The following is an 18,040-nucleotide window of genomic DNA, read 5'->3' as shown; positions in this document are numbered from 1 at the left end:
TGGCTCGTAACCACCCATAGTACAGTTCCAGGGTGTCCAATGCTCTCTTCTGAATCAGCAGGCAGGCATGCATGTGGTGTACATACATACATGCAGACAGAAGACTCATGCACTTAAATAGAAAAATAAAAATTTTTAAATCTGTGTACATAGCCCTAAATTTTTTAGTTTATTTTTAAGATTTCTATATTTATGCTTATTTTGTGAATATTTGTTTTTTTCTGCTTGTATGTCTGCACCATGTGTGTGCTTGATGACTTCGGAAGTCAGAAGAAGGTGCCAGAAACCTAGGGTGGAACTAGAGGTACAGACGGTTGTGAGCATGTGCATTCTCTCCAAGAGAGTAGTATGTGCTCTTTACAGCTGAGGCATCTTTCCAGCTTCCTAAATCTTATGCGTTAAATGCAAATCTAATTTGTGAGTCAATTTTTAGAGAACTGCTCCTCATAGGGCTGGAGGGACAGGTCAGCATTAATAGAGCTTCAACAGCACCCACGCGTGGTTCCCAGCACCCTAGTGCTTCCACCGCACCCACGCGTGGTTCCCAGTACCCTAGTGCTTCCACGGCACCCATGCGTGGTTCCCAGCACCCTAGTGCTTCCACAGCACCCACGCGTGGTTCCCAGCACCCACACTGGAACACTTACACCTGTTGTAACTTCAGCTCCAGGGGATCCAACACCCTCTTCCAACCCCTGCAAGCAAGTGCACACACATGATACACACACACACACACTACACACAAAGAGAGAGAGAGAGAGAGAGACTTGGTATACACAGAAAGACACACATGGTACACACACACAATACACGTGAATAAAATAAAGCAGACTTAAAATACCACTTCTTGTTATAGGATAGTATGTTTCTGAACTATAGCTCTCCTAGTTTCAATCTGGTTCAGACAAATCTTTGACAATGAAAAAGTTTCCTATTGTAATGGATTATCAAGTTCTTTTTAAATTATTTTGGTTTTACTTTGTGGCAGGTACTACGCCTAAAGCAGTACTTATAATTCAGGTGCTATTACTGTAGCTTAGAGGGAATGTGAGCTTCAAGGAAGATAAACACAGGACCACAGAACTTAATAAATGTAACCGGAAGTCAAAGCTGAGTTCCTGAGTGCAGGTTCTGAGGAGAGTGTGATTTGGCACCCAGTGATGCGCGGATTACACGTCCATACTCTGGTACCTGAGGCTAGCAAGAAAATCCTGCACATCCGTTATTTCTCTGACTTTCCCAAGCCTTTTATCTCCCAGATGCTGTGCCTGGCTTCCCGTGCCAGGCTCGCCTCTTACCTAGGGTGGACCCGCCAAAGGTCGACTCCATTGTATAGCTGTTTGTGATGCCCATCCGCCACATCACAACTCTTCCTGTTCCTTCTTTGCATTTTTGGACCTTAAAGTTACAACTGTCAAAAGAGAACTAAAAAACAAACAAATGAATTTTCTGTTGATTATAAACTGACAAATACAAGATGTCTGAGAGTCGTTAATACAGAAAAGATGTCTAAGAGTTGCTAATACGGAAAAGATGTCTAAGAGTCGTTAATACGGAAAAGATGTCTAAGAGTCGCTAATACGGAAAAGATGTCTAAGAGTCGCTAATATGGAAACGGAATGAAATGCTGAGAGTCGTTAATATGGAAAAGGAATGTTTATTTGAGAGACAACCTGGAATTTGCTCTGTAGACCAGGCTGGCCCCAAACTCACAGAGATCTGCCTGCCTCTACTGCTAACTTTGAGAAATGTCAAAAGGTAGTGGTGGGTGAGGAGCTGTGTGGTCCCCTCAGCTGGGAATATGGGTTATTAACTAAAGAAACCTGATAGCATTTATTGTGTACTGTGATTTTTAAAAGAAAAACATACAGATAATTCCATTTCCAGCCTGACTTGCTCCTGCTCCCAGAGCATCTTGCTACACCAGGATCTCTGGAAGTCTGGGACACGGGCACACTTTGACATTTCAGGCAGTAGGCAGCTTTTCTAAGCCTTTCTTCCCTTTCTTGACATGTAACCCAGTAGCTTTCCAGCTCTCTTGCATCCAGTAAATGCAGAGGATACACACATGTGATTGATCCGTACAGGCTTCATGACTTATTTTCTTTCACAAAATATGAACTGTCAGGTCTAAGTTTTCCTCCAAATATGATTTTTGGTTTGTATATTTCTTACCCCCATAATCTCTATCTAGAGTTCTCCCCCTCCATGGTGTTAGTCTTTCTACTAGGAGTTCAAAGCCCTCCTTTGCCTTCTATGCCCAGCTCAGCCCTGCATTATGCACGGTCTAGAACAGATCTTGACCTCATCCTATCCTGCTAACAAGGTTTACAAGAAGATATCGTGCTGTCTAGCTTCTTGGAATCCAGGGTTCTGGAGAGCTGCCTTAGTGCACGCCTGTCTCAAGGACTGAAGGGGCGCGAGCTAGCAGGGTTCTATACAAGGTTTACAAGAAGATATCGTGCTGTCTAGCTTCTTGGAATCCAGGGTTCTGGAGAGCTGCCTTAGTGCACGCCTGTCTCAAGGACTGAAGGGGCGCGAGCTAGCAGGGTTCTAAGCTCTGTGCCAGTGTTCACCAGTGTGGTTCTGCACTGAGTTGCTTTAGATACTGAGTATCGGCGTGAATAAACGCAGGCAAGTATTAAAGAATATATACAAATTTAATGATTAAATAAAACTTACAGAACCGAGGTTCCCGCGTAGCACAGGAGGTAGGAAAGAAAGGGAGGAGCCGCTTCCCACACGCCCATTTATTGGTACGCATTCGCCCGAGGCAAACCCACCCCCTAAAGTGGCTGGCTTAACCCTACAACTGAGTTACAATTATGATTTCATCTGAAGACAAGAAAGGGAGGGAAAAAAATCTTCTTTTTGTAATAGATAAGAATAGCATGTGTCTTGACCTTCAACTGGACTTTACTGGAGACCATGATGGGTACACCCACTGAAACAATCTACCTGAGCTAATGGCAACTCACCAACTCCAGCCAGACTGGGAAGGAAGCATAGGACCAAACTAGTCCTTCTGAATGTGGTTGACAGTTGCATGGCTGGGGCAGACTGAGGGGCCACTGGCAGTGGCACCAGGATTTCTCCCTACTGCATGTACTGGCTTTTTTGGAACCTGTTCTCTTTGGATGGATACCTTGCTCAGCCTAGATATAGTAGGGAGGGCCTTGGACCTTCCACAAGGCAATGTGCCTTACCCTCTCTGAGGATTGGATGGGGGTGGGGTGGGAGGGTGTGTGGAGGGAATGGGAGGAGGGGAGGGAGTGGGAACTTCTTTTGGTATGTATAATTTTAAAAAAAGATAATTTGTTTTCTCTTATAAAAAAAAGAAAGAATGTGTAAAACATTTCTCACACAGGTTTTGATTTTTGGCATGTGGGTTCATGTACCCTAGGCTGGCTTCAAACTCGCTGTATAGCCAAGGATGACCTTGAAGTTTGGATTCTTCTGTCTCCACCTCCTAAGTGCTAGGTTCACAGGTGTGTACCATCTCGTCCAGCTTACGTAGTGCTCATACAAGCTGGGCAAGCACTCTCTCGCCTGAACCACATTTCCAGCCTTGTCACATACAACCCAATGGGATAGGATTTGAACTATCATTTTTCTAAATCCAATCTAATCTCTAATGGCAGTTATATTTGTGAATATACTTATAACGGGAAAAAGCAACTTTTAATATTTGCCCGGAGAGATGGCTCAGAGGTTGAGAGCACTGCCAGCTCTTCCGGAGGTCCTGGGTTTGGTTTCTGGTGGCCACATGGTGGTGTGGCTCACAACCGTCTATGTGAGATCTTCTGGCCTGTAGGGATGCATGCAGGAAGAATATTGTATATATAATTAAGAAATAATTCTTTAAAAAAAATAAAGTGTTTCCACTACCTTTGCAGTTTTTAGGGCAAACTAGCTTCATGATGTCTCCTGTCTTGGCCCCCAAACGGCTAGTATTATGGATATGTATGTGTTAGCAGCCCTGATATTTATGACCGTGTGTAGAAACTTGTATCACATTAACATCTGTGCGTGGAGAGTGTACATGTGAATCAGTGTGTGTGTGTGTGTGTGCACGCACACATGTAGAGGCCAGAGGTCAACCTTGGGTGTCTTTCTTCAATAGCCATTCACTTTTGTTTTGAGACAGGATCTTCCAGGAGCCTGGGACTGCTGAAGGAGCTGGACAGCTGTCTGGCCTCAGCGATCCACCTGGTTCCTCAAGTGCTGGCATTACAAATGATCATCACCATGCCCGGTTTTTTTTACGTGGGTTCTGGAATCAGACTCAGGTTCTCCATTGTTGCATAACAAGCATTTTGCTAGCTGAGCCATCTCCCCAGTCACACATTAACACTGCTCATCCTTTAAATCCCCCACTGCTAAGCACAGTTAAAGGTGACTTTAACCCAGTAGGAGTTTCAACTTTTGTCCAGGTGAAATACCCTGAACAATTTTTTAAAAATTATTGTTGGGTGGTGGTGGTGCATACCTTTAGTCTTAGCACTCTGGAGGCAGAGGCAGGAGGATCTATGAGTTCGAGACCAGACTGGTCTACAGAATGAGTTCCAAAGATGACCAGAGGAAACCCTGTCTCAAAAAACCAAATAATAAATAAATAAATAAATCTTGAGATATTTTTTAGCTCAGTGGTGGAGCATGAGTTAATCACGCTTACGTGTGTGTGCGCACGCATGCATGTACCCACCCACCATTAATTAATTAATTAATTTTTACATAGCAGTTCCTGTTCCCTCTCCCTCCTCTCCTCCTGCTTCCCCCACCTTCCTCCCACCCTACTCCCCATCCACTCCTTAGAGAGGGTAAGGCCTCCCCTGGGAAGTCAGCTAAATCTGTCCCATCACCTCCTTAAGGCAGGACCAAGGCCCTCTCCCCCACCCACACTGTGCCTAGGCTAAGCAAGTTATCTCTCCACAGACAATGGGCTCCACAAAGTCGGTTCATGCATTAGGGTTAGATCCTGGCCACACAGACTGCACAAGTCTGTGCACACAGTGGCCACACAGACTGACCAAGCTACACCATTGTCACCTGCATTCAGGGGGCCTAGTTCAGTCCTGTGCAGGTTCCCCAGTTGTCAGTGCAGAGGCAGTGAGCTCCCACTAAACCATTCACCTGATTCTGTGGGTTTCCCGTCATGGTCTTGACCCCCTTGTTCATATTATCACTCCTCCCTCTCTTTCATTGCACTTCAGGAGCTCAGCCCAGTGACTGAAAAGGCTTAGTGGCTTCTTTAAGGAAGGGCTCTGGCTCTTTCAGGAGGCTGAACTCTTAAATAGGGGCTGTGAGCAGCATGTTACAAATTGCTTCATGGTGACATAGACCCACTCTGTGACCCTGGAGCTGGGGCGGGGTGCATGGCTGTCAGAGGCAGTAAACATGGTTTCTCCATGTTGAACTGGGCAGAGCCAACAGGCAAAACCACAGAGTTAGTCTTAGCCATGCCCACTTACCATTAAAAAAAAGGTGTTCCTGGTCACAAAATGATTACAGATATACAATAAAGACAGATTCAGACAAAAATAAACCTCTGAACTGGTAACAGTATGTTTAAAAAATGTACATAGGCCTGGGAGAAAGAGATAAAGAATATGGACGGTTATAAAAATAATAAATGGTAAATAATAATAATAATAAATGGTTTTAAAAAAATAAAACAGAGTCTTTAAAGAGACAGCATCCAGACAGCCACAGATTAAAGGAGTAAAGAAAAATAAGCCATATAAAGATGAAAAATACACAGAGTCTGGATTATGCATATTACTAGGTTTGCTTTAAATTTTTTGACTATGAATGAGCTAAGTACAGAGAGACATTGTACAGGCTGATAAGCTAAGTCAACATATATATTTTAAAGGTATATTAACTTCAAAATTTGGGTCTAAGGATATCTTGCTTTGGAAAAGAGGTTCTGCTTTTGTTTCCACAGAGGATGAGATCCTGTGGATTCCTTCCAGACTAATTTAATGTGTTTTGATGGACCAAGATCATAAACCCCCCAAATACTTTGCCCAACAAAAAGCAAAAAGCAGTTTGGAGAAAACTATGCCCAAATTTCCAAATATTATTTATGAATGCTTATTTACATTTAAAGGGGAATATTATATAGAGATGGATACTTTGTATTTGTGTGGATCTTGGCCTACTGATACAAATTTAAGGCTGATTTTGTTATACTATGTATATGTATTTCTGTTCTTGTTTAAGGTATTGTGTTTGTGCAGCTTATTTAAAAATGTAATATATAATTAAGAAACAGGTTAGTAGATAGTCATCTACTGTCAAACTTGTAGTCATGTTAGTTAGGTTTTCTAGATTTACAGATAGACATTTTAGATGGGTAGATATTCTTCAAACCTTTCAAAGACTAACAGAATATGGCACTTAAACTGTTTTAAGAACTTAGAATTTTCTCAACAATGAGACATTATCTGTACCTGGAAGCACCAATCTACTTCAAGAGGAAGATGGGTATCAAACAAAGAGGCTCCTTATGGAGTTGGTTAGCCATTTGGGGAAAAAACTGCTCTTACATTGACTGCTTATGGTATGCTGTAAAAACTGGACATGTAGGACCCATAGAAAAATGACTGCTGAACTTGCCTAAAGGTGAGACAGTCCTTCAGGGTTACTGCTTCATGAAAGAACTGCCAGACATTTTCCAGACACAGAAGAAAGCAACTGATAAACTGCCGGCGCAAGGCATAAGAGATTGTCAAATTTCCTACTTCATGGAAAATTCTGCCAGATACTATGGGCCTGTGGGCTGAGGGTGGATGCCCCAACGGTACAGATGAACTGTGGGTGACTGTCCAGGCAGCAGGATGTCTCTGTCAATTCTAGAGTTTTGGAAGTTGCTTACAATACACTTCCTCTTTATTTAGGTAATATATCCTTCTGGAGTCTTTGATGGAGTTAAAGAAAGATAGTTATAAGCAATAAATTAGATATAAAACTTTAGACTCACAAAGATAAGATAGATGATAGAATATTTTCCTTAATTTGTCAAATGTGAATGGACTAAATATTGTAAGTATAATTCTTGTTGATACATGTTTTGTTAAATGTAATTTTGCTATGTTAAAGTTAAAATTTTTCTTTTCATTCAGACAGAAAAGGGGAGGTGATGGAGGAAGGTCATTGGTTAAATAAAAAGAAACTGCTTGGCCCTCATTGGTTAGAAGATAGGTGGGAGGAGTAAACAGAACAGAACGCTGGGAGGAAGAGGAAGTGAGCTCAGACTCGACAGCTCTCCTCTCGAGAGCAGACACCTCAGAGAGATGCCATGCTCCCAGCTCCCAGGCAGACGCACGTGATGAAGCTCTGACCCAGGATGGACATAGACTAGAATCTTCCCGGTAAGCGCACCTAGGGGTGCTACACAGATGATTAGAAATGGGCTAAATTAATATGTGAGAATTAGCCTAGAAGAGGCTAGATAGAAATGGGCCAAGCAGTGATTAAATGAATACAGTTTGTAGTTGTTATTTCGGGCATAAGCTAGCCAGGCAGCCGGGGTGCTGGGGACGCAGCCCCGCCGCTCTTATCACTACAAAAGGTGCCCAACGTGGGGCTCGAACCCACGACCCTGAGATTAAGAGTCTCATGATCTACCGACTAAGCTTCCTGACTCAGCTTTAGCTGCAAAACCCTGCAGCTCATCAAGAGGTCCTGCCACGAAACACTTAAATGGTGTTGACGAAAAGCTGAATGCACGCTTTTCGTTTGCAGCCATAGCAGGAAAAAAGCTGTGCTGTTTAAAAATGCTGGCTTTCTGGGCCGTCCTGCCAGGGCAAATTCTGACTGTTTGAGGCAGGAGGGCCGGCTACAGAGAGAGGACTTGAGTGTTGTCTGTTGTAGCTTGCTGGCTGGCAGGGACCTTGAAACGCCATAGAGTTGTGGCAGTAAACATGGCCATAGCCAGTACCTCAGCCATGAGGCTGGAAAGCTAAGGAATGGGCTGGATCCAGCCGTCAAAGCCACGGCTTTAGTCCTACTGAGATTGCTTGGTAAATTAAAGACTCATGTGGTCAGAAAAACAGAGAGAGATACAGTAAAGAGAGCGTCAAAGACAAAGAAAATTTTTAAATTATTTACAGCGTGTTAAAAATATATGCAGACTAACAGTTAAAATTCTTAAAGCAAAAAACAAAAAAAAGGAAGAGAGTTGTTGTGTGTGGTAGTACACACCTTTAATCCCAACACTTGAAAGGCAGAGGGAGATTGACCTCTGTGACTTCAAGGTGTGGTAGCACATGCCTTTAATCCCAGTGCCTAGAAGGCAGAGACAAACAGTTCTCTGTGAGTTCAAGGTGTAGTAGTGTATACCTTTAATCCCAATGCCTGGGAGGCAGAGACAGGCAGATCTCTGAGAGTTCAAGGACAGCCTGGTCTACAGAGTTACTTCAGGTCAAAGATACAGAGAACCTGTCTCAAAAAGCAAAGAGTTAAAAGTAAAAATAAACAAAATAGAGGTTAAAATAAAGCGCACAAAGATGGAAAATACACAGAGAATTTTGATACTGTATGCTATTATGCTCTCTTTAAATTATTTAAATGCTGAGGAAGGAGCAACAGATGCTAAAAGATATTTATTTATAAATGCTGCTGAACTAGTCCAACATAGATATTTTGATGCCTTGACTTTGAAATTTGGATCTAAGGACATAATGCTTTGGAAAGGAGTTTCTTATTTTGTTTTCACAGAGGATGAGACCCTGTTCATTTCTTCTATTCCGATTTGGTATGATGGACCACACCTTCCTGAAGAGTTGGTGTGAACACCTTCAGAAAATTGCTTTGCTCAACTGCCAACTGAGATGAAACTAGCACACAGGTTATACCATGAAAGACCTAATTAACGACACCCCCATTCAGCAGGAAGCAGTTTGGAGAGAAATAACTGCACCCATATTCCCAAAAATGTTTATAAATGTTCTTTTACAATTAAAGGGGGATATGATATAGGTATGAATAATTTGCATTAGTATAGATTTTGCTTTATTTATAGAGATTTACGGTCAATTTTGTTATATGTATATGTATTTCTGATATTGATTAAGGTATTATGATTGTGTAGTTCATTATTAAAATGTAATGTATAATTAGGAAATATAGGTTGCTGATGGATAATCATAAATAATAGTCAAGTTTGTAGTCTTGTTAGTTAATATTTTCTAGATGTGCGTAGATATATTTTAGGTAGGCATTCTTCATAATTTTCAAAGATTATAGAATATGGCATTTTAAATGTTTTAATAACTTAGGACTTTTCATGACAATGAGACACTCTGCTCCTGGCAGCACCAATCTACTTCAAGAGGAAGATGGGCATTGAAGAGGCTCGTTATGGAGTTTGATAGCCATTTGGGCAAGAAACTGCTCTTGCCTGGACTATTGCATAAACTGGACACAGAGAACCCACAGAGAGAGGACTACTGTACTTGCCTAAGGTGAGATGATCTTTCGGGGTTCCTGATTCATGAAAGAGTCTGCAAGACATTCTGCAGGACACAACAGATAGTGACTGAACTGACTTTGAATTTTCCTGCTTTATGGAAATGTCTGCTGGATACCATGGGCCTGAAGGCTGAAGATGGATGCCCCAATGGTACAGAGGAACTTTGGGTGACTGTCCAGGCAGCAAGATGTCTCTGTCATTTCTAGAGTTTTAAAAGTTGCTTTTTTCTTGTTTGCTTAGGTAGTATTGTATCTTTCTGGAGTCTTTGATGGAGTTAAGAATAATTAGTTATAGTTATAGTTTTCCTTAGTTATGATAAAGATTATTGTAACTTTTACTTGATAACTGTTTCATTATATGTAATTTTGCTATGTTAAAGTTAAAGCCTTTTTTTTGCTGTTGTTTAAACCGAAAAAGGGGAAATGATGGAGGAAGGTCATTGGTTAAATAAAAAGAAACTGCTTGGCCCTCATTGGTTAGAAGATAGGTGGGAGGAGTAAACAGAACAGAACGCTGGGAGGAAGAGGAAGTGAGCTCAGACTCGACAGCTCTCCTCTCGAGAGCAGACACCTCAGAGAGACGCCATGCTCCCAGCTCCCAGGAAGACACACGCGATGAAGCTCTGACCCAGGATGGACATAGGCTAGAATCTTCCCAGTAAGCGCACCTAGGGGCGCTACACAGATGATTAGAAATGGGCTAAATTAATATGTGAGAATTAGCCTAGAAGAGGCTAGATAGAAATGGGCCAAGCAGTGATTAAATGAATACAGTTTGTGGTTGTTATTTCGGGCATAAGCTAGCCAGGCAGCCGGGGTGCTGGGGACGCAGCCCTGCTGCTCTTATCACTACAGGGAGGTGATGTGGGGCATTCCCCTCTGCATACCATTGGTTAATGAAGCTGCTTTGGGCCTATGGCAGTGCAGAATAGAGCCAGGCAGGAATTCCAAGCAGAGACGGAGGAGAAAAGAAGGCAGAGTCAGAGAGATGCCATGTAGCTGCTGAAGAGAAAGTCACTAGCCAGCAGCCAAAACCTCATGATGATTCACAGAATAATAGAAATGGGTTAATCTAAGATATAAGAGTCAGTTCATAAGAAGTCTAAGCTATTGGCCAAGCAATGTTGTAATTAATATAGTTTCTGTGTAATTATTTTGGGTCTGGGTGACTGGGAGCAAACAAGCCATCTCCTACTACATGGATCTCTACATCTGCTTCCATTTGTTTCTACATAAGTGTTCTAGCTTCTCTGTGGTTGTGGACTGTAGGCTGGTTATCCTTTGCTTTATGATTTATATCTACTTATGAGTGAGTACAGTCTTTCTGGGTCTGGGTTACCTCATGCAGGATGTTTTTTCTAGTTCTGTCCATTAGCCTGTAAATTTCAAGATGTCATTGTTTTTTACCGCTCCATTGTATAAATGTAGTACATTTCTTTATCCATTCTTTGGTTAAGAAGCATCCAGGTTGCTTCCAGGTTCTAGCTACTACAAATGATGCTGCTATGAACATAGTTAAATAAATGTCCTTGTGGTCTGAGTGTGCATCCTGTGGGTATATGCCCAAAAGTGCTATTACTGGGTTTTGAGGTAGATTGATTGCTAGTTTTCTGAGAAACACCATACTGACTTCCAAAGCAGCTGTACAAGTTTGCACTCCCACCAGCAATGGAGGAGTGTTCCTCTTACTCTATAACCTCTCCAAGATAAGCTGTCATTAATGTTAGCCATTCTGACAGGTGTAAAATTGTATCTCAGAGTTGTTTTGATTTGCATTTCCTGATGGCTAAGAACCTTGACTATTTCCTTAAGTGCCTTTCAGCCATTTGAGATTTCTCTGTTGAGAGTTCTCTGTTTAGATCTGCACCACATTTTTTAAATCGGATTATTTGGTATTTTGATGTCTAGTTTCTCGAGGTCTTTGTATATTTTGGAGATCAGTCCTCTGTCTGTTGATGGGTTGTGGGGTTGGTGAAGATCTTTTCTCATTTTGTAGGCTGCCATTTTGTCCTGTTATCTGTGTCCTTTGTCTTACAGAAGCTTCTCGGTTTCAGAAGGTCCCATTTATTAATTGTTTCCCTCAGTGTCTGTGCTATGTTCAGGAAGTGGTTTCCTGTGCCCATGTGTTCAAGGTTACTTTCCACTCTCTCTTCTGTGAGGTTCAGTGTGGCTGGATTTATGTTGAATTATTTGATCCATTTGGATTTGAGTTTTGTGCATGGAGATAGATTTGGATCTATTTACATTCTTCTTCTGCATGTTGATATCCAGTTATGCCAGCACCATTTGGTAAATATGTTTTCTTTTTTCCATTGTATAATTTTAACTTCTTTGTCAAAAATCAGGTGTTCATAGTGTGTGGATTAATATAAGGGTCTTCGATTTGATTCCATTGAACATCTCCATAACCACAGAAAGAAATCCAAGGACTAGGGATGTAGCTGGTGATGAAGCACCTGCCCATCTTTACAGGCCCAGGTTGATGCCAAACGCAAAGACACTCCACACTATCAGCAATCCCCAGTGAGCAATCACTGAACCACCCTAGCTTTACAGATCTGCCATGGCACGATGGATCACTGAGTCTGATGACCTGATTTTAGCCCTGGTACCACAGGGAGGACGGGGAGGACGACTCCTGACAGTTGTCCTCTGTTCTTGAAACAAACAAGAGTAGGTTTGCCATTTCTGCAGATTCTGCTCAGTAGCTAGGACAAACAAGACAATGTTGGTCCCCAGCATGGATCAAACAGAAAAGTCTTTAGTGTTTTGTCTGGATCTATGTATGTGTGCTGTGTGTGTACCTGGTGCCCTCAGAGATCAGAAGAGGGCATCAGAACCCCTGGAATTGGAGTTACAGATGGTTATGAACCACCATTTGGGTCCTGGGAATTGAACTTGGGTCCTCTGCAAGGGCAACAAGTGCTCTTAATCCCTGAGTCATCTTTCTAGTCCCTGATCTAGCAATTCTTACACCACACTTTAATTCTTGACACCTAGGATCCGAATTCACTAAAGACAATAACATTAATCACAATGAGCCAAATGAGACGCTTTCTCCAGGAAGTGTGCTCTATTCCTCAGCTGGAAACTTCTTACCTTATCTGGCGCATTCTTGCTTAGCATTAAAGGGAAGACCCGCTCATGCAGCCAGTGCTTCCGACTGTTGCTGTTACAGCCGTACAGGAAGATATTGTTCTTGCGACTGTGCCCATGGAAATCACAATACAAGAGAACCTCTCTTTCTTCCAGAAGTCTATTGAGAAACAGACATCCAAACTCAAGAGATTAAATCACTCTCTACCTGTGGTCCCAGAATCAGTCAATGGTAAACCAGTTCTCCCATATCTGTTCACACAGGTGTGATTAGAAACTGGCATTGGTATCTTAGCTGCTATGTGTTTGCCTATAGTGGAATGGAAGCTCTTTTAAGATGGGTGCTAGTATCCGATAGCTTCAAGCTGCTTCCACACAGGCTTGAAAAGTGCAAGCTAACTTACTACTTTATCTTCATTAGAAGCAAAATTTGGTGATATTAGGGGACTCAGATCCTGGAGTCAGAGATCCTATGTCCAAATAGTTATCCTGTTGCTTGTGAGCTCTGAGACCTTGTTTAAGTTATATCAAAGTTTTGGAACTCAATTTCCTTATTGCATGCAACAGAGGATATTGACCATGTGTTAGCCCATAGGGCTTGTGGGAACATTAAAAGGGCCAATGTGTAAAGTACTGATCATAGTATCTGTTACTTCCAACTTAAACACTGCTAACTTCATTATGATTACAATTTTATATGAATAGCAAAATTTCCCTGTCCTTTTCCATCCAATTGTTTGACTTAAAAATGAAACAAGTGGCCGGGCATGGTGGAGCCCACCTTAATTCTAGCACCCAGGAGGCAGAGGTAGGCAGATATCTGAGTTCAAGGCTAGTCTGGTCTACAGAGTGAGTTTTAGGACAATCAGGTTTACACAGAGAAACTCTGTCTCAAAAAGAAAGAGGAGGAGGAAGAGGGAGAAGAGAAAGAAGTGAAGAAAAAGAAAGAAGAAGGAGGAGGAGGAGGGAAGGAAGGAAGGAAAAAAGAAAGAGAGAGAGAGAGAGAGAGAGAGAGAGAGAGAGAGAGAGAGAGAACTGAACCCAGCATGGTGGCACAAGCCTTTAATCCCAGCAGAGGGAGACAAATCTGGTTTGAGGCCAGTCTGGTCTACATACTGAATTCCACACCAGGCCCTGCATCAAACACAGACATAAAATAACTGGATTGGAGAGAGGGCTCGGTGGGAAAAGTGCCTCCTATGCAAACCCAAGGACCTGAGTTCAGATCCCATATAAATGCTGAACATGGTGGTGAGTGCCTAAAACCTCAACATGGAGAAGATGGTTGGAGATCCCAGGGGCTCGATAGTCAGTCAGTGCAACCACTGATTCAGTGAGACATTCTGTCTCACAAGATGAGATGAAATTGAGAACATGCTCAGTGACGGAGTGCTTGCCTTGCATGTATTAAGCCTTAAATTCAATTCCAGAGGGGTGGGGGGGGGCAAGTGAAATGGTTGATATCGAAGGGACTAGCCCACTCTAGCATGTGGTTTTGGCAGGCCTTTCTCTCCTCCCCAGTTCCCTCTGTGTTGCTAAAAACCAATAGATTACATTCCTAGAGCTAGCTACCAAGGTAGCTATGTGGGGCCTGAGAAGGAACCCCTGCTATGCGGGGGGGGGGGGTCTCCTTCAGATATGCTGATGCATGCCTCATGTTCTTTTAAAGATCTGATGTGATTTAAATGTCTAAAAATGTACCCATAGTCCAAGACTCTCCAAAGCCATGCCATCCTCCTCATAGATAGGAGTAGCTGGTATTGAGGCTCATAGCATTCACAGAATTATCAGCAAAGGGGTCTCACCTTTTGATCATATTCTTGGTGTACCAAATGCAAGGGAAAGAATCCTTAAGAACGGTTTTATAATGTCTGTTCAAGTCTCTTCCAGCCAGTGAACACCGGTAATTCCCCACGATCACTCCATCTGGATTTAGCATGGGAATCACCTTGAAGACAAAGGTATCCCTGAGGAGCTGGGCATCTGGGGAGTTGCCAAGGATGAAGTCCAAAAATCCTCTCATGATCCAGGAGCCATTACTTTCTCCAGGGTGGACTCTGGCACTCAACACCACAGCTTTCTTTGTAGCTGCCTCCTGAGGGGTCCTGGATGGACTGGTGATGGTGAGCAAGTAGACCGTGTTCCCAGCTAGGCTCCTGCATAGAGCTCGGAGCTTGCAGAACTGAGACTGGATGGGGTTGTTTGCGATCGACAAGAGATAGCATTGCAAGTCAGTGTAAGTATACGGGTAAAAGTGTGCAAAGAAGCAAGTGTCCTGGTCATGCGGAAACTGAAGGGTCCAGGTGAGACAGTAGAAGGGCTGCTGCCCATCATCCGTGTTGTTCTTGTAGTACTTGATTTCCTGTCCTTCTCTCCTCCAGCCAACATTGTAGGTGGCAGCATCCAGCTGAGAGTACATAAGAGGTTTCATTCCCACCGCATACAGGCTCTTGGGCTTCAGCAAGTTCACAATGGTGAAGCGGTAGGTGACGTCTTTTCTGGTATTCTGAACTCTAAAGTAAAACCACTGGGTGTGTTTGTCTGTGTAGAGGTCAGTTCGCAAGGTGAGTTCGTACTCATAGACGCCTCTGCAACGAAAAGAAAAAAATGTTCTACACCCCATCACCTTCCCCTCAAAGCAAACCCAGGTCAATATTGTTTTCTCCTTGTGAAGACGGACTGACTGCAGCTGCCTCCACAGCAATTGTGTCCTTTCTGGTTTACCCACTCCTCCGAGTCACATAAGAAACTGGTGAAACTTGCCAAAGGAAACTTTGTGTGGGATTGAGGAGAAAGTCTCCAGTCTCGCTGTGAGCTGTACATACTTACAATCCAGACACTTGGGAGGCTGAGGTAGGAGGATCATAATTTGCAAGCCATCCTGGGCTATACAGAGATTTGAGGCTAGCCTGGGTTATCTAGGCTTTTTAAAGTTAGGGAAATCTTGTTTGAGCAAAGGGGTCAAGACCATGCTGGTGATACCCACAGAAACTACTGAGAGCTCACTGACTCTGGACTGACAGTGGGAGAACCTGCATAGGAGCAAACTAGGCCAACTGAATGTGGGGGGCAGTTGTGAGGCTTGAGCAGGCTGTGGGGCCACTGGCAGTGGGACCAGGATTCATCCCTAGTGCTTGAACTGGCATCTAGGAGCACATTCTCTTTGGAGGGACACCTTGCTCAGCCTGGATATAAGGAGGAGGGCCTTGGTCTTTCCTGGAAGTGAAGTGTCAGTCTTTGTTGACTCCCCAGGGGAAGTCTTACCCTTTTTGAGGAGTGGATGGGGAGATGGGGTGGAGGGAAGGTGGAGGAAGCGGGAGGAGGGGAAGGAGTGGGAACAGGGATAGTCATGTAAAATGAGAAAAGATTGTATTTAAGAATTCTTAATATAGCCGGGCGGTGGTGGCTCACGCCTTTAATCCCAGCACTCAGGAGGCAGAGGCAGGCGGAACTCTGTGAGTTCGAGACCAGCCTGGTCTACAAGAGCTAGTTCCAGGACAGGCTCCAAAACCACAGAGAAACCCTGTCTTGAAAAACAAACAAACAAAAAAAAAACAAAACAAAAGAATTCTTATATATAAAAGAAAAAATAAATTATTCTTCCAATTTTTTTTAAAAGCCAAACAGACAGGTTTACTGCTGCATCGGATGTTTGGAGATTCTGCTAACTTCTTGACATTTTTCCTAACATCGACTAGCAAGCTGCCCTCTGACACACGCTTGTGCAGCATGTCCTCTTCTTCAAAAGAGAATTTTTTTGTTTGTCTTTTGGGGACAGGGTTTCTCTGTGTAGCTTTGGAGTCTGCCCTGAAACTGCTCTGTAGATCAGGCTGCCCTCGAACTCACAGAGATCCGCCTGCCTTGGCCTCCTGAGTGCTGGGATTAAAGGCCTGTGCGCCACCACTGCTCAGCTGAGAAATGTTTTTATTAAAGGACTAGGCATAGTCATGCACACATAGAATCCTAGCATTTGGAGCCTGAAGCAGGAGGATTGTAAGTTAAGGCCAGTCTCAGAGCTATAGCAAATCCTGTCCCAAATATCAAAGAAATAAAGATGGAAAATGAAATCACAAAAGGAAATGTACAAGGCAAGGAAAAAAGATCCACCACACCAATAATTAAGAAAATGCATAGTGAAATAAGAAGTCAGCCTGGTCTACAGAGTAAGTTTCAGGACAGCAAGGGATGCACAAAGAAACACTGTCTTGGGGGAAAAAGAAAGAAAGAAAAAAAGGAGGGAAGGAAGGAAGGAAGGAAGGAAGGAAGGAAGGAAGGGTCAGGAATATAGCTTAGTGGTAGGATATATGCTTCATATATGTTAGGCACTGGATTTAATTTAAATTTTTCTTTGGATTTATTTATATGTATGAATGTTATGCCTGGATGTTTGTACATACACCATGTGTGTACCTGGTGGCTGTGAAGATCAGAAAAGGGGGGGGGTCAGATGCCCTGGAAATGAAGCTACCGATGTTTGTGAGCCACCATTCGGGTGCTGGGAACTGAACCCTGGCTTTCTACAAGAGTAACAAGTGCTCCTAACTGCTGAGCCGTTGTTCCAGCCCCTGGGTTCAACTGTTTTTGTTTGCTTTGGGCAAGGTCTCTCCACATAGCCCTGAAACTCACTAGGTAAATCAGGCCAACCTCGAACACACAGATAACCAACTGAACTTCTAGGCTTCAGCAAACTTTCTCCTTCCACAGCCTGAGTAGGCGGAACTACAGAGAAGCACATGCCACTGAGCCCAACTTTCGCAAACAAGAGGAGGCACATGTTTAACTTGTACATGTAATATGTGTTATTACACATACGCATTTGGACACATACCAAACAGTCCTTATATACAGGACTTTTTATGTCGAATATTATTTTTACTAGTAAAAATGTTAGAATTTTATATATCATTACTATTGTGTGTACAAGCAAGTATGTGCCATGGCAACTCTATGAAGGCCACAGGCCGACTTTGTGGAACTGGTTCTCTCCTTCCGCCTTTACATGGGATCCAGGGATTGAGTTCAGGTTGTCAAGCATGAGGTGCACATGACTTTGCCCTGCGTCCTCTTGCAGGTCCGTTTATAGAACTTTTACGTAAGCTCTTCCTTCTTCTGTGAGCAGAAGAAATAACCTAGTGTTTCATTCTGGGGAAATTAGTCATAATTATTCCATTCTTCTTGGTCCCCTTAGTAAGTCTTCTACCGCTCTTTCTCAAACAGTCTGCATTCCTGAGAGCCCCATAGCGCCCTCGCAGCCGCTGCAGCCGCTGCAGCCGCACCTTCCAGACTCCGTCACTTACACTCTGACGGCTTTCTGCAGATTCCCGCTCTCAAACCTTGATTCGAACAACAGGGTATTATCTTCTGGCCCTTGCAACGTAACAGCAAGTTCCTTGATAATCCCTCGTTTGCCTCCTATTCTGGAACTGGTGAAGTAGGCACCGTCTGTGGGTACTGCCAATGAGAAAGA

The 18,040-nt window shown here is 43.2% G+C and overlaps 1 protein-coding gene across 1 annotated transcript in view; it reads right to left on the bottom strand.

Annotated features, from left to right (window-relative positions):
- Agbl2 (AGBL carboxypeptidase 2) overlaps positions 1 to 18,040 on the bottom strand; it is a 47,983-nt gene that overhangs the window by 13,428 nt on the left and 16,515 nt on the right. Inside the window, exons 7-10 of the mRNA XM_041637480.1 lie at positions 17,871 to 18,024; positions 14,379 to 15,161; positions 12,577 to 12,733; positions 1,299 to 1,425 (exon numbers count right to left, since the gene is read on the bottom strand). Of these exons, the coding sequence (XP_041493414.1) occupies positions 1,299 to 1,425; positions 12,577 to 12,733; positions 14,379 to 15,161; positions 17,871 to 18,024 (1,221 nt within the window). The remainder of the gene's footprint in view (positions 1 to 1,298; positions 1,426 to 12,576; positions 12,734 to 14,378; positions 15,162 to 17,870; positions 18,025 to 18,040) is intronic.

This window comes from Microtus oregoni, unplaced genomic scaffold (assembly GCF_018167655.1).
Source record: "Microtus oregoni isolate MIOR12 unplaced genomic scaffold, Mior012 000053F_ref0000044, whole genome shotgun sequence".
Classification (NCBI taxonomy): Eukaryota; Metazoa; Chordata; class Mammalia; order Rodentia; family Cricetidae; genus Microtus; species Microtus oregoni.
The sequence above is the reverse complement of the archived record's forward strand: the minus strand, read 5'-3'. Positions and strand labels throughout refer to the sequence as shown.